A 26,911-nucleotide genomic window follows, 5' to 3' on the forward strand; every position below is an offset into this window, starting at 1 on the left:
GACACTCCAATATTACTCAGGTTCTAAGTCAGCAATATTACTTCAGCATATAAAAAAACTAACACCATTATAGTAAAACATTGTACTATGTGCTCATCCATCACAAAGACCTTTGCTCCCAGGATATAACTAAGCATCAGATAAAAATGCAGTCAATAATCTTTGTTTTCTGGATATTAGAACAGTATTTGTATGATGAGTTAGATTAAGACAGAGGGAACCAAAAGCTGATCTGTTATGCTAGAACAAGTTGTGAACAAGCCCACTGAACAGCTCTGGAGATTTCTCTTTGTATCTGAACTAACTCATACAGGTATAAATGAAATTTGTCTGAGTACTGTATGCTTGTACTTCAGCATGGAGACTATTAAAATGCTTGGAGTAAATTCTCTGCCAGAATTTTCTAGGAGGTAAATCAGAAATTCTCACTAGGAATGACAATGACATGCACCTGTTTTGCCACTGTATATGGATTCAATCTTAACATCTATTGGTTTTCCTACTTTCTTTCAATCATGTCATCCAATGAGAGCAGGCAGGACTGAGTACTGCCAGACATTGAACTACTACATAGAGATGAATACTTCTTTTAGATGATGAACATTAATATGTCTTTTTTTTTAATTAAGATGTCACAACCAACAAATTTTTTTTTTCCTTTTATGATACTATTAAGACACTAGTTTAAAAGAAAAATAATCAAAAGGGAGGTTCTACTATCAAATAGAATAGCACTTAATAATTTGCCACCAATTTTTTAGTTAATTGAATGGATGACCTTATTAAAAAGAATGATAATCAAAAAAAGCTTAGGAGTTAAGAAAGGACTTTACAAGATCATTCATAACAAAACAGAAGAATTATATTGTCTCTATCATGAAATAGATTTTGAATAGCTTTAAACAGCTGTTATTAGGAACTTTTAAACTAAAAAGTCTTTTGTATAGTGCACTGATACACTTTCTCTAAAATAGCAATAGCCATATTAGATTTTCTGGTGTCTGAAGTTCACACTTTATCTACACAAATTATTTTAATCTGTAGTGAATGTATTTTCTTATTCTATTTGCAGAAAAAAAAATTCCTTTCTATTACTGAAAGTCATTACATGCATTTCTGCCTTTTTCAGGGTGAAGATGGTTTTCCAGGATTTAAAGGTGACATGGGCCTTAAAGGTGACCGGGTAAGCATTTATTCATAGCCTATATGCTCTTAAAAAGTCTAAGTGTTACTATTTTGAAAGGATCACTGAAGTGAGCAAATAAATTTAAACTAAAAATAAAGTGAAAGCCAGTAGCTTAAATTATTTCTGTCCCCTCTGCATGCACAAATTTGAACTAGAGATTTGGTTCTTGTGAGTCAACAATGGCACAGTTATAAAGAAGAAAAGAATGACAGTCTTGGATATCCTTTCACTAAGCTTCTTCCTAGAGAATCTCCTTTTCCAGATTCCAAGATCTCCAGTATTTGCCTGAGGAAAATTAATTTATCCATGATAAAGATGTTTCCATCCAACCTAGCATCTTGCAAATCTCAGCCAAAATGTTGTTTATTTAGCCTAATGGGCATTTTCTTCTTTTCATAGGAAGTGTTGTGGAAGTTCTAAAAACACTTCTCACAAGAGGCTCCTGGCCTGTATCTGTTGCCTGTATACATCAATAACTATGAATATGGTATCCACATAAGTACTCAGATACAGACGTTTTTCTTTCTATGGACTGTCAGAGGGCCTTAACAAGAATTTAGGGAAGGAAAAATAAGAATACGCCATTTCCGAATGCAGTTCTCTTCAGGCAAGGCATCTAGGCTCTTAACTTGCAAAAGGAATATTCCTTGCATAATTTATATGTATTTGTATTTGTATAATGAATATAAGCAGTGGTATTTTCCTAATTGGAAATTGGATGAGTCTTTCAGCAGCTTGATCTAGTTGAAGATGTCCCTGCACATTGCAGAAGCACTGGACCAGATGACCTCCCTTCCAACCCAAACCATTCTGTGATTCTATGATTCTAATCTCTATTTACATTTACTGACAACTTATTTTAATGTAAATGTAGGTGGTCTCTCTAATACATACATAAAGGAAATTGTTCCATATTTATAAGGTGGTGTATTTTAGGGAGAAATTGGACAGCCAGGTCCACGAGGAGAAGATGGTCCAGAAGGTCCAAAAGGTCGAGCAGGTCCATCTGGGGACCCGGGTGCTGCTGGTCCAGCTGGCGAAAAGGTCAGTAGCCAGATATCAACCTAAACATGTCATTGCCTCATAACATAGATGGAGCCCATGTTCTTCTTCCTTAAAAAAAGCCTCCAGATCTGCAAAGTCTTTACCTACCTAACAGTAGCTTTTATGAGACATACTACAGCAGACCACTGGAGTTCACATTTGAACTATTGGAAATCATTATTCTGTAAGTATACAAAAAGGCATTATATACTTCATCAGCACATAAGACAACATAATTCACATCCCAAATTACATACAGTGCGTGCCAGCTGAGGAAAACATGATGCAAAGAAAATAGCTGGGCACAAAGGAAAATAAAGGTGCTGCTGGGGAGTGAATTAATATTCACAGTCATATTATGCCAAATTGTGACATGAAGATTGTTTTAAACAGAAAATATATCCTGAATAAAAATCCAAAATAGAGCTGGCAAAAGTGAAAATGACTTAAAAAGGAGGACTGAAAAAAAGGATAGTGACATGAAATACAAGAGAGAACAAGCACAAAGAGAAGTACAAATCTTTGTAGAATCCTGACCTCAACAAAAAACACTTGATATAGAGGAGGAAAGGAGGCTGAACAATGTGTGTGCAGGTACCATATTTCACTGGGTGATAGCATCACAAAAGAAAGGTGATTTCAGCAGCAGCATTTTGGATAAATGGGAAAGAATGATAAAACAAAATAAAACAAAAATGATGGTTCAGAAATGTGTATACTATATTTCACTGAAGTGAGAAGATGCTGATGAACATGTTTATTGATGAACATGTTTATGCCCACTGGTGATTAATAGTAAAAATTATAAATTGATTTAATTGAATATTATATACCATGAAGTATCATCACTCTAAGTTGTGGAAAAAATATTTCCTATAGAAGTTTGCTGAACCACTAAGGAGGATAAAGTAAAATTTAACAATGCCTTCTTATTGCAGGGTAAACTTGGTGTACCCGGATTGCCAGGATATCCAGGAAGACAAGGTCCAAAGGTGAGCTGTAAATGAGCTGTGTAACTTCTGCTTTGGCATTAGTCACAATGGCAGTTACTTTATTTGCGTGTTTGGGGAAGCAGGGTGTGGGCATCAAAGCAAGGGCCATTTTTCACATTTTCTGTCTTGACAATCATGTTTTGAAGTAAAATCTTTTAAAATGTTGGATTCCTAAGGCAATCTTTTTAAGAAGCACTGTCTTTCCTCTTCTTAATTATACTGCCTTCAAACCTTTGCCATCCTCTCGTGAGTCGTTTTTTTGTGCAAGAAACATACTGGCATGCATTAAACATTTTGAAAATGAAGGAACTGATCATATGCTTGAAAGAGAATGAGCACTATATTGACCACTAAGTAAATGCTGATAGTGATGGGATTTTTTTTTTTTTGTGGTACAAGGATTCCATTTGTGTCATTACTGCTTCTTCCATAGAATAAGCCATATTTCTTCGACACATACAATCTCCAATTTTCATCATGTTTTCTTTTTGCTTCTGTTAAAGAAGCAGCATGTTAAAAGAGAACATGACACAAAACATGACAAAATTCAGCTCTTGGTTGATTTATGTGTCCCCAAGTAGCCTAGCTGATTTTAATGTTTTTAATGTTTTGATTGCAATAGAGAACCATATAGGTGGCTTCTGGTTTAAGTGAAGGCTTTTATTTTTAAAACATTTTTATGAAACAGATTTTTAGAAAGATCATCCTAAGACAGCTTTAGGAAATGGGCATGCTAAACTAATTGCAAGATCTCTGAGATCTGAGATTAGCAAGAAAGAAAACATGAAATAAAACCACAATTCTACAGGCATTTCCCAGTTTAGAGGAGGCCATTAGGGACACATTGCATCTCCAGACTGTCTCAGAGATAACTCATCTGGAGAAATATCACAAGTAAAAGAATCCCTTACCCCTTTTCCACAACTGAACATTCAACCTGCAGTAAAATCCTCAACTTTGCTCTACTTTGGGCTATTTTTTTTTTCAAATTTGAAATTACGATTTTTTTTTTGAGAAATACAGTTTCCTGGCTGGCTAAGCAAAGTGTTTTCCTGACTCTTGCCTATGCTTTGGCCCTTTTCAGTCAAGTGAATGAACTATCTGAAGAATGCTTATTCATTGAACACTCCGTGTTAGTGAAAAATACCAAAACAGTCTATGGAAAGTATTTGTGAAATCTATTCACCTTGAGAGACATGGCTTTTTGGTTCTGTTTCTTAACTCAAATGTCTGAGATTTCAATCTCTTTGTTCTCCTTTAGAACTGTTTTTTGAAAAGTCTAAGATCAAAGAGGTTTTCTGTTTTTTCAGTTCTAACGAAAATGATACAACACTTCAAATAGAAGTTGATTGATTCTTTTTTTCAGCAGACTTGATCAAGAATTGCATTACATTAAATTCTTATCACATTAGAATTGAAAATAGTTCTCAAGCTGTGTTCACTGTTTGCACTTCTGTCACTTAAACTTCCAGGAAAAGATAATGACAGCTACAATACATCAACTCACTAGAGACTTGATTTGAAACTTATTCACAGTCCAGTTCAAATTAACATAAGGTACAGAGAAAAAAAGAAGCAGGAAAATGTATTAGCTCTGTAAATCTAATAAGAAATCTTGTCCCAGTATTGTCAAGAAGGTTAATACCATTCTTTTTGTTGTTACTTACTTGCTTTTCATTCTTTTTCTTCTAAGAATTGTTCTTAGAGTACTGCCATTATCTAATAATTTTCACATTTTTTTCCGCCTGTCCAGTCCCTCTTGATCAACACTATTGCAAAAAATGCTGTATATATAAGATATTGTATGTATTGTCACATCAGAGAGTCTGGCCAGTAGTTTAGTGGCTGACCAAACAAACGCTGCTTTGATTTTCATCTCCAGTCACTTAAAAGTATATTTTATCAAGTCTATCACTTCTTTGACCCAAGGTCTTTATGGCAGATTAACATCTTGGCAGGTAACAAGTCTGCTGTCCCTCTGGACCTGTATACCAGAAATAAAGAAGAAAACAATACTGTTCAGATTAGACTGGGCAGTTAGCAGAAGGAAAGAGGAGAAAAAAGGAGAAGCAGGAGTAATGCCTGGAACCAGTTTCAAGTCAGATAATCTCCCCTTAAATTCTGCTTATGAGCTGAGCATGTATAAATTGCATGTATCAGTTAAATGAAACTGAATACTAGTCAGCTTACAGTGAATAAAGCACCTCAAGTAATTTACAGCTCAGTAAAGTGAACAGAGGACCACTGTTCAGATGTAGTGACACCTTACAATTATTTTGAATGAAGTTATTTGTAAAAGAATTATTATACTGTGAGGCAACAATGCCTTGTTTGTTCTTTTTTTTTTGAGATCCAGTTATTTCTAGTGGGCTCTTACTGATAATTTCTTTTCTATTTTTAAAAATTGTGCAGATTTAATGAACGTTTTATTGTCTGATAAAATGACAAATAATATCCATTCTATACTTGATTTTTTTAATGCATTCTGGACTTGAGGCATTATGGTAAGTTAATTTACAGACATCAGAGCTGTCACACTTGCAAGTTTAACACGTACAATGTACATGACTTTGCAGATATACTTTAAATATAAATTAAATGTTGGCTATGCTACTATTTTGCTATTGATATCCTCTGATATTTGTATTGATTTCTTACACAGGGCTCAACTGGTTTCCCAGGGTTTCCAGGTGCCAATGGAGAGAAAGGTGCAAGGGTATGATAATTTATGCTTGCATGACACTTAATTAACTTTTTGAATCAGTGCTATGGGAAGTCACTGAAACCTAAGGATATGAGCTACTGTCTAAAGAATTATAAAAGCAGGCTTTTCACACTTCAGATGAACCTCTACAGTTATGTAAAACAGGACATACTGAGGCGCTATTTCTCATTCTTTAAGGTATTAATCTAAATATACAGAAACTCAGACACTTTCTCACTGTGTATGGTACCATAGTTACATATTTGAAAAAGAGAAAAAAAATCACCTTCACTCAAGCATCTCTTTTGACAATATAGCTGAGTGAATTGGCGAGGACTATTTTCCTGTATCCCATGAATTATCCTGCTACCATGCAATTTGCCCTCAAGGAAATTCGACTTGTATTTCATAAGTATTCTGATTTGTCACAAGCTTTTTTTATAGCCTGAGCATCGAAAATGCTAAATATACCAGAAAGATGAGGAACATGTACTATTACATATATTAAAAAATAGATGTAAAATGACAGCTTTTGCTGCCTTGTTTACCTGAAGCAGGTGAGGGAAAATCTGTTATGCGTATTCTTCAGAGTGTAAAAATGAAATCTAGGTTAGAAAGAAGGTCACTGTGCTGTTGTCTCTATACTCAATTGAACATAGCAGAACATCTTGTTAAAAAGATGATGAAATTAAGAGGATGAGTCAGAATTCATAGATGATAGCAACTTAACGGCAAACTGAAGTCATGTATATCATTGTTCTTAAGAATCCATTTTAATTTGTAGCATGAAAACAAGCAGAAATTTATGATTTTAAGATGAAATATATGGAATCCCATTGCATTTGCATTGCTTATGTATGATTTAAATTGTTCTATTGTTTTAGCTAAGATAAAGATATGTTATTATGGACAGAAACAAGCAATAAACCCATGTTCAGTTCATCCTTGTTGGGGAAAATGAGACATGGCTGCTAATAGAGATATCAGATTTAAAAACAAGCAAAATGATAACATCAAAAAGCAGACTTAAAAATATGAAAATCTAATTATATTGATCTGTTATCAGATCTGCATAAAGCTTTCAATTCAGCTAGGGTACTAACCATGTAATTTATGCCATCGAACTTCATGTATACTGAAGTGTTATGCTGATCATCAATGAGACAATAACTGCAGGTTTTGCAATGTAAATCGGGTATTATTATTAATCTTGCCTAAAGGGAAGTTCACAAGCTGTGTAGCATTTTAAGAACAGCACATAATTTTTATTTTGATAAGTGAATTAAAAACTATATATAAAAAAGAAAACCCTCAAGAAAACAGATGTGTACATTTAATTAGTTTCCAATAAAAGCAAGTTTTCTGCTAAAATACCTCTGCTGATTTTCTGTTTCTGTTGTGTTTACCTCAGACATTAGAAAGTACCAGTCATCAGGTTCCTTTTTCTACCTGAATAATACTCTCTTGAATTTTAAGCTGCTTTGCATTAGAATGCACAGCAATACTCATGCCAAGCCTAAGGAAAGAAATCTTTTGAGCATGATTAGGAGATATATGGAAGCAAAAGGTTAAGGGCTAGTTTTCTGGCAAGTTCTGTATCTCTGTGCAAGTGTGCAGAATCCTGGTAGGTATTACAGTCCCTATTTCTGTTATTAAAAAAGAGAGACTTGTCCTTTCTTTTCTCTATTAGCCTGTGAAGCTGTCCATGGGAGCCTGGAAACTTTGTCTTCAAGGCTATTATTGCATTGGAAATGATGCCAAGTCCTTTAGACTACTGCAGAGAGACTCTGCTTGTTGTGTACCATCTTCACTACTGTTTTAATGTAGTTTAAAATGTTCTAATGCCTATGACAGAATCTGACTGTGAGGTAAATTTAGCACATTTAGCTACAAGTCCCAGTGAACTCAGAAAGATAATCAATTTTATCAAGGACCATGATTCTGTAAATTGAAATGCAAAATAGATACTTAAAGATAAAATAACATTTAAACCTAACAGAGTTACACTCTGCCCCTACGTCAGTAAAAAAACTTTATCTCACAAATGTAGTGTCTGCTAAAATGATTTCTGTGAACTTTTCTCTACAGGGATTACATGGCAAACCAGGCCCCAGAGGACAGCGAGGACCAACAGTATGTACTTTTGCTTTGCAGTTTAGAGAGTTTCCTATATTAATTGCCACCACTATACTGTGAAGAGTTATTTTGATTTGATTATAGTATCCAATAATTGTCATCAAGTGCATCTGTGTTAAATTGACAGGGTCCAAGAGGCTCAAGAGGTCCCAGAGGTCCCACTGGCAAACCAGGTGCAAAGGTAATTGTCAAGCACACGATATAGATATGCTACTGGCTGTTTCTTTAAAATGAAATAGAGCTCCAATCTTTGAACATATTGTCTTTCCTTTCTAGGGAACTGCAGGCAATGATGGTCCTCCTGGCCCACCCGGCGAGAGGGTATGTGAAAGCTGTTTATGTACATGTTGTTTTTCCCACTATGTAGGAGTGTGATTTCAGGGTGTGAGGGTTGTTTTATTTTTAGTTCTCCCTCTCATGTCTTTGCCCTTCTTTGACCAGAACAAAACCTCGATTCCAGTGATGCTTTTCACAAAGTTATGAATGAGGCAGCTCAGTTTTGTATATATAGGACGCAGAGAATACATACACACTGTGTATTATACCCATGCACTTCGTATATATCCATGCAAATTGTTGTACTTATCAGTCTATGCTTTTAAGAGTGTCCCATTTAGTGCAACATGCTTCTTGTTTATGGGATTTATAAATCACTCAAGCCACCTCCAGAAACTTCTTTGTTGAAATAGCTGATTTTTTTTGTTCTGATGAGCTAAAAATTCCCTTCAACCTACTTTCTGCATGCTTGAGAAATCCTATTGTGCTTGCTAAAATACAATTTTTCTCCTTGCTATTATATTACCAATCAATACAGAAATCCAATATACAGTCAGCCCATTACACAGCAGTATATAGAAAAACAATATTAATAGATCAGATTTGTAATAGCAGCACTTGAAAACCAACTCACATTAAGTGGACATGCTCTCTGCCAAAGTATTTTTGCAAAGCTTAAGAACAAACTTTTCTTTCGTAGTCATATTTCATTAAACTGCTAATCTTCTTCATCTAAAGAATCTGTAAATCCTTCCCGGTACCCACTCCCGGTACATGCACATTTGGTGTAACAATACTGGCACAACAACAGCAAACTGTTTTTGCTGTGACTAAGCAAACTGAAAAAGGAAAAAGGCCATAAGATCAGATCACATGATTTGATTGAGTCGATTACTGGAGATAAGGGTATCCATAAAACTAATGATAACAAGAGCATGGCATGAGTGTCTTCTAGATATCTCAAATTTTCAGTTTGGGTGTCTGCAGAAAGCAATTAAGGTTCCTTTGTTTGGTTTATCCTTAGCAGTTGCAAGTAGAATATTAATAAATATCTGTTTGCTATACACATGTAAGGGAATGCACATGCCTGTATATCTAATGTTGCATTTTTCCACTAAGGAAAAGGATTCCTTTCCTTTTGACTGAAAGGCTGTAAAGCATCTACCAAAAAAATTAATACTAAGTACACTGGAAACAAAAATTTTACTTTACTGAAAGCCTTTCATACTCATAATTTTAGCTTTTTAATTCCTGAAGCAGAATATTTCTTAACTGTCCCAGAGACTGGTTAGTGGAGCAGGACAGTGGTTCTTGCAATAAGGAGAAGTAGGATAGAACAGCAGAGAAGTTGAGAGCTGGAGGACTAGACTGTAGCCAGTACATATGGAAAGCAACACTCTAAGGCAGGCTGCAGTAAGAAGTTCAAAGTACCTCTATATCAAGCAAAAGACAATGTACCAATTGGAACATGGACAGAGGAAATAAGTGGAAATTTTGGGTAAAACAGGAATGATGTGGCAAGTAAGAGAGAGACACGGGGGCAGGAAGCTGGGATTCAAGAGAAGAATGAGTTAACCATGATGTTGGATGTAGAGAACTAGGCATAGTCCAAAAAATGAACTGTAGGTGGTTTTGCACTGAGGAGGAACATCAGAGGCAGACTACCAGAAGAGGAATCGCAGAGCCTCATGAAGGAGGAGTTTGCTGACAACTCCAAGAGGTTATGAGAAAGAGAACCTGTGGGTGAACTGGAAACAATGAGCAGATCAATCCAAGATGAAGGCATCCCTGGAGAGAAATTGATTAGAGCAAAGAGATGAAGAATCACAGAGCACTACATCTCACATCACTTGTGTAATATAAGTGTGAGGTATCTATTTGCTTCCCAATAGGGGGGAACGTCAGCCAAAAAATAAAACTGTCATTTCTACTCTGGTGAGACTGTTTCAGGTGCCAGACATGTAAACATTAAATAATCTGTCCTGTGTAGCTACTGTTAAAATGAAATTTAATGACAAAAATGAAAATGTAATTTTGATAACATGCTGTTAGTATTCTAGTGCTTTTTCTCACACATTCCTTCAGTCCAGTGACTTGAAATCTGCAAGCCATATTGTGAATAAAAAAAATGCAAATCTTCTTTCCTTAAAAAGCCTCAAGATGTGAGGATCAAAGTACAACAGGAATTTATGAGAAAGAAGGTGCAACTAACAGTAAAACTTTGAGTTGTGCTCTTATAACCCAGTTCCTAAGAAGGATCACTTTGTTTCATGTATTTTGTACAGTGGCTGAGTCAATTTTAATAGTTTTCTGCTATAAAACTCCTCCATGTTTTTGGAAACTTTATGTTTTACCCACATGCAAATAAGGAAAAGTCATTTGTTCAGAGACAGCAGAATGAAAAAAAAACCCAAAACCCTCATACGAAACATATTTGTGTGTTACGGAGGTTTCAGAAACACCTGTTTTGGAAGAGAAAACGACAGATAGTGAAGTAAGATGACAAAGATTTCTTCCTTTGCCTAGGATTTTTGTTCACTCAGATTTAGTATTACAGTATAATCAGGGTCTACCCTGGAATAAGATTCATTTAAGGGCAAATTCTCCCAGGTTGGGCAGAAAGAATCCTCTCCCACAGCTACATTCACACAGTGCTTCACCTACTGCGGGAGGCAGCCGTGCTCTGGACGTGAGCCTGGGCTCTAATGAATGAGGCTCATGGAACTCAGAAACAGTTGGTGCTTTATCAGAGGAGCAAAAAGGTAGCATAATTTGAAAGACATGGCCTCCTGCTTTAAGTCTTTCACATCAAACTAACATTTCTAACATGTTTTGACAGCTGATGTTTTAGCAAAACCAGACATCATATACCAAGTAGAACAGGATAAAGTCTTGCACTATATGGCTAAGGTACAAGGCTCTGCTATGGGACCATGTAGAATAAATAAGGTTCTTCAGGCTGCTACTCTTTGACTTAGCACACTAAAAATTAAACAGGAAAAAATATTTTAATAAGCTGATGCAGTCCCTTTGAGCATATCAGCAATAAATTTTGAAAACTGGCCTCTGTTTTGTTTGACGACAACTTTAGAAACAGTCAAGTATGCCAGTACTTTATGTAAATAGCTATATGTATAGATGTATGTGGACATAGAGGTATGTACACATGTATATGTATGTACTTGTACATATAGATACACAATGCACTAACTCACACAATCATCTTTAACAAGATTTGTAAAAGCATGCTCCATGAAAATTTTGTCCATATATATGTGTATATACAAAACTATATAAATAAAATGTTCATGCATCATGGGTTTTTTTCAGCTCTCAACTATTTTTCATGATAGCGAGAATGTTTTATTTAGTCTCTGATAACTACGGAAAGTCTATTCTATTTGGAAGTTTGTACTGCTGTACTGGCTTGAAATATTGTCTGAGTGTAAGAACTGCTAAAGATGAATGTTGGATTGAAAGTTAAAAAGACCACCAGACTATTAATTAATCTCATGTTTTATGCAACACAGAAAACAGTGTTTCTTACTCACAGTTGATTCCTGCTTTATTATGCACAGTTTCAGGGATCACAGACAGACATACTCTATATAAGTAGCTTTTCTTTTTTCTTACTGCATTCTTACACAGGCTTTTTTGCTTTCAGGACATCTCCTCCAATGTCTATGCATGTGAACTGTTGCTATCAGTGGGGCTGAGGCTTTATACTTATAACCAGACATTAACTACAGAGTTCATGTATTTTATAATTGAAGTTCATATATTTTATAATTGATGCAAACTTTTTAATTCAGTGTCATGGCAGCTAAAGTAAAACTTAATGTGTTTGCTTGCCTTTATGCTAGGGACCGCAAGGGCCTCAGGGACCTGTTGGATTCCCCGGACCAAAGGGACCTCCAGTAAGTATCTTTTTAATTAAGTATATGCAACAACAGTAAAGTTATTTTTCATGCAATGTTTCTGAAGCTAGTATTTGAAGATTTATTTAAGGCATGGTTTATGCATAGATTACAAATATGCTTACTGAGCTTTAAGGCTGAGACAAGAACTCACACATTCAAAATGATCATTGGTGCAGCTCATATGACATTCAGCATTATATACTAAACTGCAAATCTTCTAGTGTGTTGTTGCCAATGTCCAGATGACAGACTGAGTTTAGGCAAAATATTACTTTGTTGGTGTATATTCTCTTTTAACAACTGATGCATTGAGGAAAAGATGAAGAGGAAGGAGACATTCATTAGTAGCAGAAATGTATAGAAGTAATAGCACATTTGAGCTGCAGCCTGAACTAGTTATACTGCTCTTCCAATATGTTTGTGCTCGTATAGAGTAAGTAGAAAAGCATCAAAACCGCCTGTGATTTTATTCACACATGCATTTGTTGGTTTTATTTCCAATGCTAAAAATTGAAATTTCATCAAATACTCCTGTAATGCTTAGTTTTATATTAACTGAGTCATTTAGCAAAGAAAAATGGAAGGGAAGCATAAGGACTTCCCATGATTTCTGAATTTACAGAAATCCATTTTGAACATGCATTCATTTGACAACCTAGCAGTCACTCTCCAACTAATTGCTAACACCTATCAGGGAGGACACAAGGATTGTAATTATTAAAAGAATTTAATTTTATTATTATATGTATTAATATGTATTTATTGTTGTTAATCCTATTAATTGTTATATATAAATGTGTATTAATTAATAATATTTATTATTTCAATCATAACTGATAAAGGAGCAGTTAAGCTGTACCGAAGACTAGTCTAGAAAAAACAAAGACATCAGAGGTTCTTACTGCAATTTTGAAGAACTTTTTTTTGCGCGCTTTTTTTTCAGAATTAAGGATGGCTAAGAAAGGCTTTGATTTATGTATTTTACAATTTCAGGGGCCACCTGGAAAAGACGGCTTGCCTGGACACCCAGGACAGCGGGGTGAGACTGTAAGTAAATTTACTGTACTGTGTCAGCGTTGTAAACCTCCAAAGGCCATGATTGTGTTCAAAACTAAAGAAATAGAGACAACAGAGAAAAGGAGAAGAGGCTGAGACTAAGAGGTTATATAACTGTAGCTTTCTTACAGTAGGTAGGTTAGGTGTGAGAAAAGTTTATTTTGTTTCCATGCTACAAGAGTGAGGTTATTCTTTGATATGCCTAGTTAGTAATATCACAATGAGCTTAAATAGTTAATAGAAATAAAAGAAATTAATACTCAGATCTCAATTTTAATAAAGGTTTGTCAAGCAATTACTGTATGGTTCTTTTCTCACTGAATGTCGTGTAACAAATAATAACATAATAAAAAATCTTATTAATGGTATGCAACTAGGAACCTCGAAAGCTAACACCTTTGGAAAATAGGGTCAGAATGATTAAACCTATGGAAAAAATCTTAAATTTTGAAAACTATATCCTATGTAATCCCCCTAAGAATCACAATGAGTAAATTCTGGCAGCAAAGTGAAAATAGTGGAATTATTTTTAAAAACTCTCTACTTCTGTAGTGTCAAAACGTTACTGACATCCCATGGAATAAAATAAAATTCTTACTCGAGTTTTTCAGAGCTAGAGAAAGCCACAAATGAATTTAGAGAGAAATTTTCTCAGCATGTAGAATGTGTTTTGGGTTCCAACTTCCCTGGAAATCCATTAGTGACAGGTGAGTCACTTCCACTGCTGGAAGGGGAGCACAGATCTTGGAGTGAGGCATCATTCTGAAAAACTGTATTTTCTTCTGTTAATACTGTAGCACTGTAATGCTTTGCAAAAATAGCAGCTTTTTTGTGTGTAAGAGAAACATTATTGACTACTTCTTTGTTCTTTTTCTTTGCAATGATGTAAAGATTTATCTTGTGTACCATAAAAATTAATTTAAATCGTTGTTTAGAATGCAGGAAGCTCAAAATTGTTCTTTAGTCTGATAAGGAAAAGCAGAGTTACTATTTTCCTTTATTCTTATTTATTTCAACATAAGCCACTAACATTCCATTACAGCAAAGAATGCTAATAGTATCCTGGGCTGCAGTAGAGTGATATCTCCCATCTGTTCAGCCCTGGTGAGGCCAGGAGTATTATGTCCAGTTCTGGGCTCCTCAGTACAAGAGAGCTACTGGAGAAAGACCAATAAGGCCCACTAAGATGATTAAGGGACTAGAGCATCTCTTCTGTGAGTAAAGACTGAGAGTGCTGAGACTGTTTAGCCTAGGGAAGAGAAGGCCCAGGTTGAATCTTATCAAAGCATATAAATACCTGAACGGAGGGTGTAAAGGAGATGGAGCCAGGCTCTTTTCAGTGTTGCACAGTGACAGGACACAAGGCAATGGGCATAAACTGAAACTCAGGAGCTCCCATGTGAACATCAGCAAACACTTTTTCACTGTGAAGGTGACCAAGAACTGGAACAGATTACCCAGAAAGTTTGCAGAGTCTCCATCATTGAAGCTGTCTGGACATATTCCTGGGCAACTAGCTCCCAGTGGCCCTGCTTGAGCGGGGCAGTTGGAACAAATGACTTCCAGAGGTCCCTTCCAACCTCAACCACTCTCTGATTCTATGATTTCTTGATCTCAGTCATGACTAGAAATGAGATGCAAAATACAATGAAACTGTGGACTCTGCTACTGTGTGATGTTTGGACCAGGTCCCTCTGAGTTAAATCAATACTATGGTTCTCTAATTTTTTAATCTCCTTTGGGTTTAGTAGGGTTGGAGTAATATAAAACTTGAGTAACTTAGGAGCAAATGCAGCTTTTCATTAGCATTATTTTCTGCCCTGTATATATCGTATACTAGGGACAGAATTATTTTTAAATATTTTCCCTCATGGGTTCTCATGTATATGTTTTTGTAGAGAAAGATATTTTTAAAAACAAAAAGTAGGCTTGTTGACTTTTTTTTTTTTTAATGAATATTTTCATTTCAGATTTCTTAAAAATTTATAAATCAGAAAACTTTCATTGCACTCACTGGTAAATCTGGGTCTTAAGAATTCTGTTTCTTATTAAGGTGTATATCTCATTAAAGTTCAGTGGTGCGTGTGGGCATTACAGCAATTAGGGAATTAGGCTGAGACATACTCATGCTTAACAAATTAGAGAGCCGTATTCCCAGATTGCACTCTGCAGCTTACGTATGGAATAATAAGCATATGCTGACAGCAACTGAGATAAGTACTAGTAGAGAAAAGGCTACAGCTTTTTCTCAGTCAGTCATAAGCACTTTGAAGAACTGTCATTGTTTGCTGAAATTCTAGACTTAGGAACAGTAATATCATGAGAAATAATTTAGAATATAAATGTAGGAATAAACTAGATACTGAAAACCAGTATTAAGCTAGTTCCTCCTTAGAAGTGATTGTCAATTTCAGTGATAGCAATCTCAGATTGTCAGGAAGCATCAGCTGCAGAGATTTAGATTGTTTGGTGTTATGCAAGAATTTATTGTTTCACGCCTGTGAAAAGATAAAGTAGAAATATACTAGCTGTTTCATCTATTAGAATTAATCAAGGATCTTCTTACTATGATAAACTTGGTTTTATTAAACTGTCTTTCACAGAAAATTAAAAAAAAATGGAGGCTAATTAGGCATTTGCAAATATATGCATGAGACATTAGTGTAAATTTTTTAATACTGAATATATTAGATGAGCCCATGGGATGTTCAGGTCAGCTTGACTATTTGCTGCTGAAATCTCTGCTTATTACTTTTTTTACAAATTTGAATCTGTAGGAATAGATAAGCTGATGACATAAGAGAGAAAGCAGAGTAGTAAAACCATCATTAGCATCAAGAATCATTGAATACGTTGCAAAGTATCAATATATTCTGCAAAATAGCAAGTCTTCTCAAGGTACTTTCAGGAAATGGATAATATTCAACATTCCTTTGTCTTTCCTACGATAGGCTTCAGAAGAAGCTTTGACTGTGTAAAGGAAGGGACACATGAATGCTTTCATCTGTGCCAGTTCTGATTTTCAGTTGTTAGAGCTAAAGGGTACTTTTGTATTTGTTTTTAATCTGGATCATTTCAGAGATCTTAGAGAGAATGCCTAAACAGTTATGGGCCAAACTGAACCATGGTAACATCTGGTTGGTAGCAAGAAGAGAATCAGATTGCGGAAGGTAAAAAAAGCTTAAACCAGATCTAATAGAATGGGGCAACTGTCAGTGAGACTATGCCTAGAGGAATGCTGAGCAGGGCCTGACATTTGTAAGAAATATGGCCCAGGTGACACCTTTGTTTTTACACAGGTGAGCGGAGTAGAAGGCAGATATAGGCAGTTATGCAGGGGATACTACGTGAAACCTTAGGATACAACAGTGAATGCACTCCCCTAACTTAATGCATCAACACAATTCCAATATTTGAAGAAATAGTTAGCACATTTCAAGGATACATTAAACAATGCTACTATTCAGTGAGGTTGTCATTCAGCTTATTGGCTAATTTTGCACGGAATTCTGGGGCCACTGATTAGAAAATGAAAATTCTGTAAAGTTTTTCAGTGTTCTGAAAAACTGTCCCAAATCCGTTTATTTTCTATTCTCTGCTTCCCAGTTTTTGCCATCTTATCAATTTCTCATTAACTTAATTCTTTTTGTGGCAGTCATGCTGCCTTTTTTATCTTATTTATCTTATCTTATTTTAACCTTCATCTTCCCTGAATCTCTATTTCTTTTCATTCTATTTGTGTCTAACCTCTCCTTTATCTTTAATGCCCCTCCAACTTAATCCACCATCTGTCTCTTTCTTTAAAAAGCATTTGTATGTCTGGATTTATGATTCATAATGTATATATGTAAAAAATGTAGTTTCATCTGTCTTTTAGCTGCATCACTTATGCATTGAGACTCACTTAATCAAGTTCACCTAGAAAGATCTGTAAAATTGACTGGTGCTGTACCACCTCAGAGAGATTGGAACTGACAGAGATAAGAAAGAAGAATCAGTATTTCACTTTTAAGTATACACAGGAAAAAAGAATTTCTCATTTTTATTTCCTGAAGAGAAGGAATGTGTGACAAGGAATTTCTCTTCAATCTTCAACAGAGATACAAATTTTACTCTTCTATATCTTGTCCTGTGTAACATAGTATTTTATAATTACTTCACAGGGTTTTCAAGGAAAAACTGGTCCTCCTGGTCCTGGTGGTGTTGTTGGCCCTCAGGTACATCATTTCGTTTCATAGTTAACTTCTTAAGACTAATGTTTAATGATTATATTATGGCTAAGGTAGTTGCTTTTGTTTTATTAAAAGGACTCTATTGATGGTTGTATTAACTTTTTTAACAAATTATGTGTAACAATTTTAGAAAGGTGTACTTAGTAATTATCAGAGATTTCACAACATATGCAAATGTTTGGGTTACTTTTCCATTTCCTTTTTGTGTATTATCTTCATGTGATTATAAAGTTGATGGTTTACAGAATTCAAGAAGGCAGAGTTCTCTACCCTGAACTAGTTTAAGAAGAACAATGTAACATGTGAGTTCCTTGTGAGAGGCCAAATTTCAGTCACTTTTAGATTGCGGAGAGATTCACTATCAAAATTTCATTTCATCTAATCTTACATATTTGCAACAAAATCAAACATCTGGATTGCATGAGCTTTTTTAGGTAATTCCCCAAGTGAGAGTTTTCTGCTAGTGAATCTGAAGAGATATCTTTTAACACTCCTACCTTCCAATTCATATTATTCAAAAAAAACAACTGTACAGACAGTGTTTCAAAACAAGCATAGTACATGGATTTCCCTCCCATGTCCTTTTTGTAACCTCCTCCCATATATGGATACACAAACTGTTTTAAAGCTTCATTACTTAAGGAGCAAGGTCGGGATTTCACTCTCTGGAAGCTGTACATACGTGTCTGCAGGCAGAATGCAATGCAAGATTTCTTTTATAGGACAAAGATATTTCGTAAGTCAGCTTTGCCTGGGGGGAAGGTGAGGAATGTATGCTAACCAATGGTAATGTTTTGTAACAGATACTCGTAACAGCTGGATATTAAGAATCTGCTCCTCCCCACCTCCCTCACCCCTCCAAGACATTAAATACCTTGAGGTGACTGAAGTTTTACTTTTGTGCTTAGGGTCCTACTGGTGAGACTGGCCCAATTGGTGAAAGAGGTCATCCAGGTCCTCCTGGCCCACCAGGTGAACAAGGCCTCCCAGGTGCTGCAGGAAAAGAAGGTGCTAAGGTATGATGTGGCTTTGCAGAACAAATTGGAAGGGACAGATAAATTGCTGACAGTCTCACGTTTCAAATCATCATGCAGAACATGCAGAATAAAAGCAGAACATACAATATAAAATCATGATTGGCACATTCACCCAGAAGGTTTTTGAGGATTGGAAGATTCCAATTTTAGATCTGTGTCTGCTTCCATTGAAATAATGAGAATTCTCTTGAGCCAACAATTAGTACTTTTGTAATAAAAAATAAAAAAACAGTTTACATATACCATACATTCACTGTGGAAATAAGTAGCAATGGCATGTTTTTCTGGTTTAACCCTAGCCAGCAACTAAGCACCACGCAGCTGCTCGCTCACTCCTCCCTGCCCCAGTGGGATGGGGAGGAGAAACAAAAAAAAATCCCACCGAACTTGTGGGTTGAGATAAAGACAGTTTAATAGGACAGCAATGGAAGAGGAAAAAAAAATAAATAGAATATACAAAATGAGTGATGCACAGTGCAATTGCTCACCACCCACCAACCGATGCCCAGCCAGTCCCCAACTGGTGATCCCAACCCCCTGGCAAACTCCCCCCAGTTTATATACTGAGCATGACATCATATGCTATGGAATATCCCTTTGGCCAGTTTGGGTCAGCTGTTCTCGCTATGCTCCCTCCCAGCTTCTTGTGCACCTCTTGGCTAGCAGAGCATGGGAAGTAGAAAAGTCTTTGACTTAGTGCAAGCACTACTTACCAACAACTAAAACATCAGTGTGTTATCAACATTATTCTCATACTAAATCGAAACACAGCACTATACCAGCTACTAGGAAGCAAATTAACTCTATCTCAGCCAAAACCAGGACGCATGTTCATACCAAGGTATAGGATTGTGCATTGGCATTTAAAGTAGGATGTGTAGTACTGCCTACCAGGCAGAATTTCACTGACCAAATTTAACTCTTTGCTTACTTTTTGTCCAGCACTGGGGCAAAAGAAAAATATAGCTTATCTAATTACTATGTAATACTATTCAATCTTCCATTCTAAATGAACGTTGTAAATTTTTAATGAATGTATCTTTAAACATATTTTTATGGCTTGCTGTGTTTTTCACTATTTATATTCTGTAACTGATACTATAATTTGTCAAAGTTTTTTATAAATTTAACCATATTGCTAGACTGTTGTGCTGAAAATCTTAAAATAATTAGGGGGTGAATAGGTGAGGACAAAATCTTTTTTGTCATTACTATAACTAGGATCTGGTATTTCATTTTCATCATTCATTTAGTGACTAACATAAGCACTTTAAACATTTTTTTTAATCAAAATGTAATGTGTTTCCAAGGGTGACCCAGGCCCTCAAGGCATTCCTGGGAAAGATGGACCAGCAGGTCTTCGCGGTTTCCCTGGAGAGAGAGGCCTTCCAGGCGCTCAGGTATGATATAAGCACTAGAACTGACATGATGTTTTTAAATACTAGAAACAATGGATTAACTCTATTATTTCACAGAAGCTTCTACTGTGCTTAAAAATGAATGCGATAGGAGAACAGACATCGAGCATCCAACATTGTTAAATAGCATTGGCTGTATAAGCAATAAAGGAATTTATTCAGTTTTTTGTCTTTGGATTTTTACATTCTTCCTATTATCTGTGTCTTGATCTTTCTGCTGTAAGAGTTAAGTTGTTTCTTTTTTTTATTTTTTAGGGTCCATCTGGTCTGAAAGGAGGGGAAGGCCCACAAGGCCCACCTGGCCCAGTTGTAAGTAAACATAGTAATTTTATGGAAATATAAACAGTATTATATAGTAACCTTTTTTCTTTTTTACAGTCTGTGATGTTTTCATCAACACAGTCTGTAAAACAGCAAAGAGATGTATGTCATTCAAAGTGATAAACAATTATTTTCTACTAATTATCCACAGTAATAAACATTCAAGGAATGTGAAGGTTGTGGATGTCTGAAGCCTTCTGCTATCAGTACAAGATTTACTTGTGGCTCAATACTTGCCACTTATACAAGTCATTGCTGAGATAAAGAGGTTTTCCTTAGCGGAAAATCTATGGATAGTCGATAGTGGGCTGAGGCTGTTGTGGTGGGTTGACCTTGGCTGGATGCCAGGCGCGCAGCAAACTGCTCTATGACTCCCCGTCCTCGACTGGACAGAGGGAGGAAAAAATACAATGAAAGGCTCATGGGTTGAGATCAGGACAGGGAAGTTACTCATCAGTTACCATCATAGACAAAACAGAGTTGACCTGGGGAAATTAACTCATTACTAATTGGATCCGAGTTGTATAATGAAAAATAAAAATAAATCTTAAAAAGCCTTCACTTCACCCCTCCCTTCCTCCTGGGCACAACTTCATGCCCGAATTCTCTACCTCCTCCCCCCGAGCTGCACAGGGGTACAAGGAATGGGAGTTACAGTCTGTTCATCACATGTTGCTGCTCCTTCCTCCTCCCAATGTTCCCCTGCTTCAGAATGGGGTACCACCCACAGGAGCCAGTCCTCCACAAACTTTTTCAACATAAGTCCTTCCCACAGGATGCAGTTCTTCATGAACTGCTCCAGCATAGGTCCTTTCCACAGGGTTCGGTCCTTCAGGAATGGACTGCACCAGCGTGTGCTCCTCTCCAGGGAGTCACAGGTCCTGCCAGGAACTGCTCCAGCCTGATTCATTTTAACTCACTGTGAAACAGGTTCTTGTTTAGATTGGGATAGCAGAATGTTTCATACATAAAGAATAAAACTGATAAATATTCTACTCATCTTCAGTAATTTCTGTATAGTTAGGAAATGTCACATAGCCTATTTCTTTCCACTACCATTTTACAATTTTTTTATTTTTTTTACTATCTTAAAAAAAGTTTGAAGACAGTCTTCTCAGAATCTATTGAGATTTTTCACTCAGAGTTTGGAGATGTATAGAAATGATGCATTATAAAATTACTTCTGAATTTTAGAATATAAGATGACCAAAAATGATCTATTGCTTTGAAGAATTTATCTTTACTGTACTTCTTGTGTGGAACATGCCTATAGACAGGATCAGTAAAACTGTTACAAACTATGTTTGCTTTGCTAATAACAGCTATGTAAAATCATGTCATACAGTAATATTCCTTCTCAACATTTTAAGCTCAACATAGGCTTAAAAAGGTATTTGCCAACTTTTTCTGTTGTAGTTGGTTGTTTCTTTTATGATTATGATAGAGAGAAAAGCATTGATATGTACTCATTCCTCAAAAACAGTAAATTATTCTCCCTTGAGTAGTGTGATTAGACTTTTTCTAGATGGTCCCGTGCTCAACAGTTGTTTACATTTAGATTTTTGTTTCATGTTTGACTTCTACTATTTATACCTCTACTACCTCTTTCACTTTAGTTTCTGGTAGCTATCCACTGAAAGGTATTTGAAGTAGGATATGCTTAAAGTTACTTATTCTCTGTTGTAATTTTTTTTCAAGGAAGTTCTACAAGGGCGCACTGGTGTTCAAAACATGGTACAGTTATTCCCAAATGTGAATTGTGTAGGTTTTGACAGTCACCTTGTCAACTTATTTTTTTTATTCTGTGCAACTGAAGTAAAAAATAAATCAGCACAGTTATTCCTGTTAGACAAAAAAAGTAATGGAGAAGGTGAAATTCTGTATGTTTCAACAATAAAGCTTTCTTATGACCTTGCAATTCGTATTGAGATTAGAATGCATTAAACAAGGAAGAAAAAAAACAACCAAAACAAAACGTAGTATAAGGATTCTTGCTTTTGGATTATTTTTACATTGCTGGAAAAGATCTGCTGTAGCACACTTTTAAGCTTTACTTCTTGATTTCTTAATATTGGTACTTGAATTCTCAACATTAATTATTTAATTCTTACTGCTTTTAAGGTTCTGCTCTATAAATCGAGAACTTGCGTTACTGATTTACAGTTCTTAACACCGTGCAGTACATGTACATTCCCCAAAAGCACCAAAACAAGATAGCTGGAAATAGAATGGAATGAAAAGAATTAAAATGAAGAAAGCAGAGACCAGAATAGTCTCTTCAATCTAAAGGTCATGTCTTCATTTTTTGTTAAAGGAGGCCCTAAGGCTGGACTAACCTCTCAAGTAGATAGTTCAGGTGCAATGAACCAGAACTCTTCTTAGCATGCACAAACCAAACAGCACAAGCATACCTGACATTTAACACCCCCCACTTTCCCAGTCAGGATGCCCACATAGTAACTGTGCCACTACTATCATAGTTTCTCATAAATATGTATCGTGTAAGGTTGCGAGACAAAAGCAAATATCTTGTTTAGTGATGGTTGTCCATATTCTGAAATACACGTTTGTGAATATAAGTTCAGATAACCTATGTTTCTCTAATTCTTACAGGTTGTGTATACGTTAGTGTTTTAGTTCAAAACTTCAGAGCCTTTTTAGGTGAATGTCTCAGTTGTCCCCATTTACCATCCTTTGGTTCAAATCATGGATCTTTTTTGCAGCTCATGAATGGTATTCCTTTCACGTGAAACTAAATTGGACGAGAAATTCCAGGAGTGCCTCTAAGACATGCCAGCTAATGGGAGTTCACTGACAGACTAGAATTATCAGGAAGTGTGGTCCAGAAACACAGAGTATGGGTGTCAGGAGCACAGAACCAACTGCTTCTTCATTTTATAACTCCATTCTTGGGAGTTGGTGCCACACTTCCTAAGAAGGTGAACATAATTGTAGAAAGAATCACTTAGGAAGCTCAGAATTTTTTGCATATTGTTTTTCTGATCTTTGAGAAATAGATCTCGTAGTAGCAGGAATTGTGGGCAGAGTGGAAACAGAGTTTGAAGGGTAAGTATTTTTTGGTTTTCAAATATACGTTGAGTTCACCCTGGTCCAAGCAGGCCACCTGAGGCACAAACAGCACAAAGCTGCCTTGAGAGCATTCCAGAAGTCTTCAGTGGGATTTTCTTTCTATTTCATCTTTAATTACCGATTCGTTATCTTAAAAGTGTTTTTCAGTGAAAAAAAGATGCATAGGTGCCTTTAATACTGGATTCTGTGCATCTGCAAGGACCACAAGTATACCACAATAGCTTGCTTTTTTTCATAGTAGCTCATTGCAGACCATGAGCGCCAAATAGTCCTAAAATATTTTCCCGTCTATTTTTAGCCAACAGAGGGTACACACAGAAGTGTAATTATAATGGAGTCTTCATTTGCCATTTATAATAGGAAGAGAATTTATGCCACTGGATGATTTTCCTCTAGTTCCCTGCCAATACCAAGTGCTTCTAACTAGCATATATAGTCAATTATAAGCTTTATTTGGCTAGCGCACACATCCGCAAACATACCAAACAAATGACTGCTCCAAATACTGTGCATGCCAATTACTGTGCTTAGAAGGATTTGGACAAAAGAAAGAGATGCATGAATGCACTCCAGAGCAAGGTTTCTTCCTGTTGTGGTTTTTTTTTTTCTGTTGTGGGTTTTTTGTTTGGTTTTGTGGGTTTTTTTTAAACAGTTCTCTTTTATCTGCTATCTTTGTCTTCTGTTTGTTTTCTTCCCTTCTCGTACTACTGTGTGGAATGCTGAATGCTGATGAGAGAAAGCTCTTTAGAATGTCAATCAGTCATTTTTCATTAGCTTATTTAGGAATAGGATGCCCAAATTGGACTCAGAATAAGCCAGCTGTAGGCTACCCAATTGTCAGTACTGAGCTATCTAGAGGTATCTTCCTCTATCTTCTAAAATTTTTCAGTCATGACGATATTCACTTGTTGAGTATTTTAACCATCACTACAAAGTATTGCTACTACTATATAGTGTATACGGTAGCTATAATTACATCTCTCTTCACAGAAAGTGAGATAAAAACAAGGATACTAATGTCTTTATAGTCTGTGTAAGAGAAATACAAGACAAAACATGACACTTCAATTCTACAAAAAAGTTTAAAAAAAACCCCACAAATCAATAAAAATATTAAAGGATGTGAGTATCACTGCAAGGCCACAGGTTAACAAGGAGTTTAGTAATATATGGGGATTGTTTCATAGTGAGACAGAGTACTGAAAAAATAATAAACATAGAAAGAAAGGACAAGCTTAAGAAGCTGCCTAAATTGCTTTTCTGAGTTGTGACTATAATTTATCGTGTTCTGTTTTGATCAGAGGCCATTCTGACAGTGAAATGAGAGAATTCTTGAAAAGAGAAGGCATACTTCCTGTTCAAAGCTCATGTGAAATTTAAGTATAAGAAATAAAAATGATAAATGGGTAAAGTAAAGATAAACGGGAAAAGTTGGCTGAGTAAAAAGACCTACTACAAATTATGGCCCCTGTTAGTGTCTGCTGTCTGAATTAGGAAAGATCTATGATTTATTTGGGTTTTTTTCCTCGCTATTCTTGGATCCTACTGATGAGACGACCTAAAGTTGTTTAGCTTATGAGAGCTGACAAGATCAGAGACCATGGTAGTATGGCTGCAGGGTAGTGAATTTTTCTCTTTGAATTCATGGAAGTCTTAGGAAGTAAAACAACAGAAATAGGACTGAAACTTAGGCATCCACTGAGACTTAAAAAAAGACCCAGCACCTAGAAGGATAAAGTCATCTATGATTCCTGCACAAATACTTTTTTTGAACATTCATGCAAAATTAGATCTCATGGAGATAATTTGCAAAAATATTTGGAACAACCATTCAGCATTCTCTTCTGCCACAGTTAGCTGGAGAGAAAAACAACTTATTATGGAATTAGTACCAGTTATGCTAACGGGGTCAGTCCAAGAAAAGTATGTCATGAATAAAAGCAAAAAATTGGTCCCTCACAGGTGAAAGCATCTTAAAATTTCAGTGTTCCAGGAGCCAGCAAATTTGATCTTGTTTAAACATGGAAAAAAAACTGGCTATTCAGAGCCTTAGGCTACAACACCTATTACTTATCCATTCCATGATGTATCACCCCACTTCCAGTATATCAGTTGGAAAAATGAAATTATCAATAACTTTAAAGTGTTACAAACTATCTCGTAGATGTTGAGCTGAAAAGCTGCAGAAATATTACTATACAGCAAACAAACCTTTAACAGTGCTCTATTGATGCAAAAATTATAAATTATTTAAAACAGGAAACAAAGATGCTACTGAAGTGTGAAAATGTAGAAATTTAGAGGGAAAGGACAGCTCTCTGCTTCTCAGTTTCCAGTAAGTCCACAGATTTCAAGGTTAACTGTGTTACTGCTAGTGAAGTTCTTCCCATTGGACTCATAAGCATAAGACTAGTTCATATGTAGAATATAATGGAAGAGAATATTCTGTTGTCTTTGTTCCCATGATGCCGTATCTGCAAGACACACTAGGGATGTACAGCATCTCGAATCCTCAGGAAATATCAAGCAAAGCTGGATTTCCTATCAGTGTTCTCAGTCAGTGATGGTGCAAAAAAGCACAATGCAGCTCCGTCACTCTCCACACTCTGCCTGTACCCAGGAGAGCATCATGCTTCTGTCTCCCTGCACATGATGACTCTTGCAGAGAGACAGGAAGAAGCAGGTTAGATAGCAGTTACCCTCTGTATCAAGACACAGGAAGTTTTTCCCCTGTGCTACCATGAATCGATTTCGAAAATACAGACTACTTGGTCAGAATCTGCCTGTGTGATCAAGGAGATACTAGGAATTCTAGTGTAAATGTCTTTTGCTGCCTGTCATTTTCTTGCTGTGATGTGTCTCCAAACAGGTGTCTGTTTCTCTGGTTATGAATTACAGAGAACTTTGGTTATGGATCACTGTTTGGAAATTAACCCAGCTTGCAAAAAGGATTTAAAATCAGTACTATACATTATGGCTTTTGACTAGATGATAAATAAGTACAGATAGACCAAAATTTAACATTTTGATTCTGAAATTCTATTTATTTGAGCAGAAATTCTAATCTATACTGTTATCTGTTCCCTTGTATCCTTTTAGGAAGGTTTTTTAGTACTAGAACACTTTGTTTCCTTTCCTTTTTCCCCTTCAACACTACCTACAAGTATATTCCATCTGTATTCTTAGAAAACGCAATAAATAAATACAAGAAAAAATTAGTCCACCCTAGGTACCTCTTTGTTTTTAGAGCACTGCAGATTTTTACATACCTAGTCATTCTCTCCATTTTGTCTAGTTAGCTCAATCCAGCGGGAACTATAAAGGCACAGCTCAAATTATGAAAGGTTATGGAGCTTGGGTCTGTGGCAGATTGACATATTTAAAAGATTTACTCTTTATGAAACAGCCATAAGCCCTACACTGCTTCAAAAGAAAGAACTGACAGGGAAGGTAGAAATTAAATTTTCACTTGTGGATGCTTTGGTAGTTTTAGATAGAA

The 26,911-nt window shown here is 36.0% G+C and overlaps 1 protein-coding gene across 1 annotated transcript in view; it reads left to right on the plus strand.

Moving 5' to 3' along the window:
- COL11A1 (collagen type XI alpha 1 chain) overlaps positions 1-26,911 on the plus strand; it is a 160,358-nt gene that overhangs the window by 85,935 nt on the left and 47,512 nt on the right. The window contains 13 exon segments of the mRNA XM_086617862.1: positions 1,130-1,183; positions 2,123-2,230; positions 3,169-3,222; positions 5,885-5,938; positions 8,015-8,059; positions 8,190-8,243; positions 8,339-8,383; positions 12,202-12,255; positions 13,252-13,305; positions 17,478-17,531; positions 18,455-18,562; positions 19,894-19,983; positions 20,257-20,310. Of these exon segments, the coding sequence (XP_086473988.1) occupies positions 1,130-1,183; positions 2,123-2,230; positions 3,169-3,222; positions 5,885-5,938; positions 8,015-8,059; positions 8,190-8,243; positions 8,339-8,383; positions 12,202-12,255; positions 13,252-13,305; positions 17,478-17,531; positions 18,455-18,562; positions 19,894-19,983; positions 20,257-20,310 (828 nt within the window).

This window comes from Tauraco erythrolophus, chromosome 10, assembly GCF_009769465.1.
Source record: "Tauraco erythrolophus isolate bTauEry1 chromosome 10, bTauEry1.pri, whole genome shotgun sequence".
In the NCBI taxonomy this organism is placed as follows: domain Eukaryota; kingdom Metazoa; phylum Chordata; class Aves; order Musophagiformes; family Musophagidae; genus Tauraco; species Tauraco erythrolophus.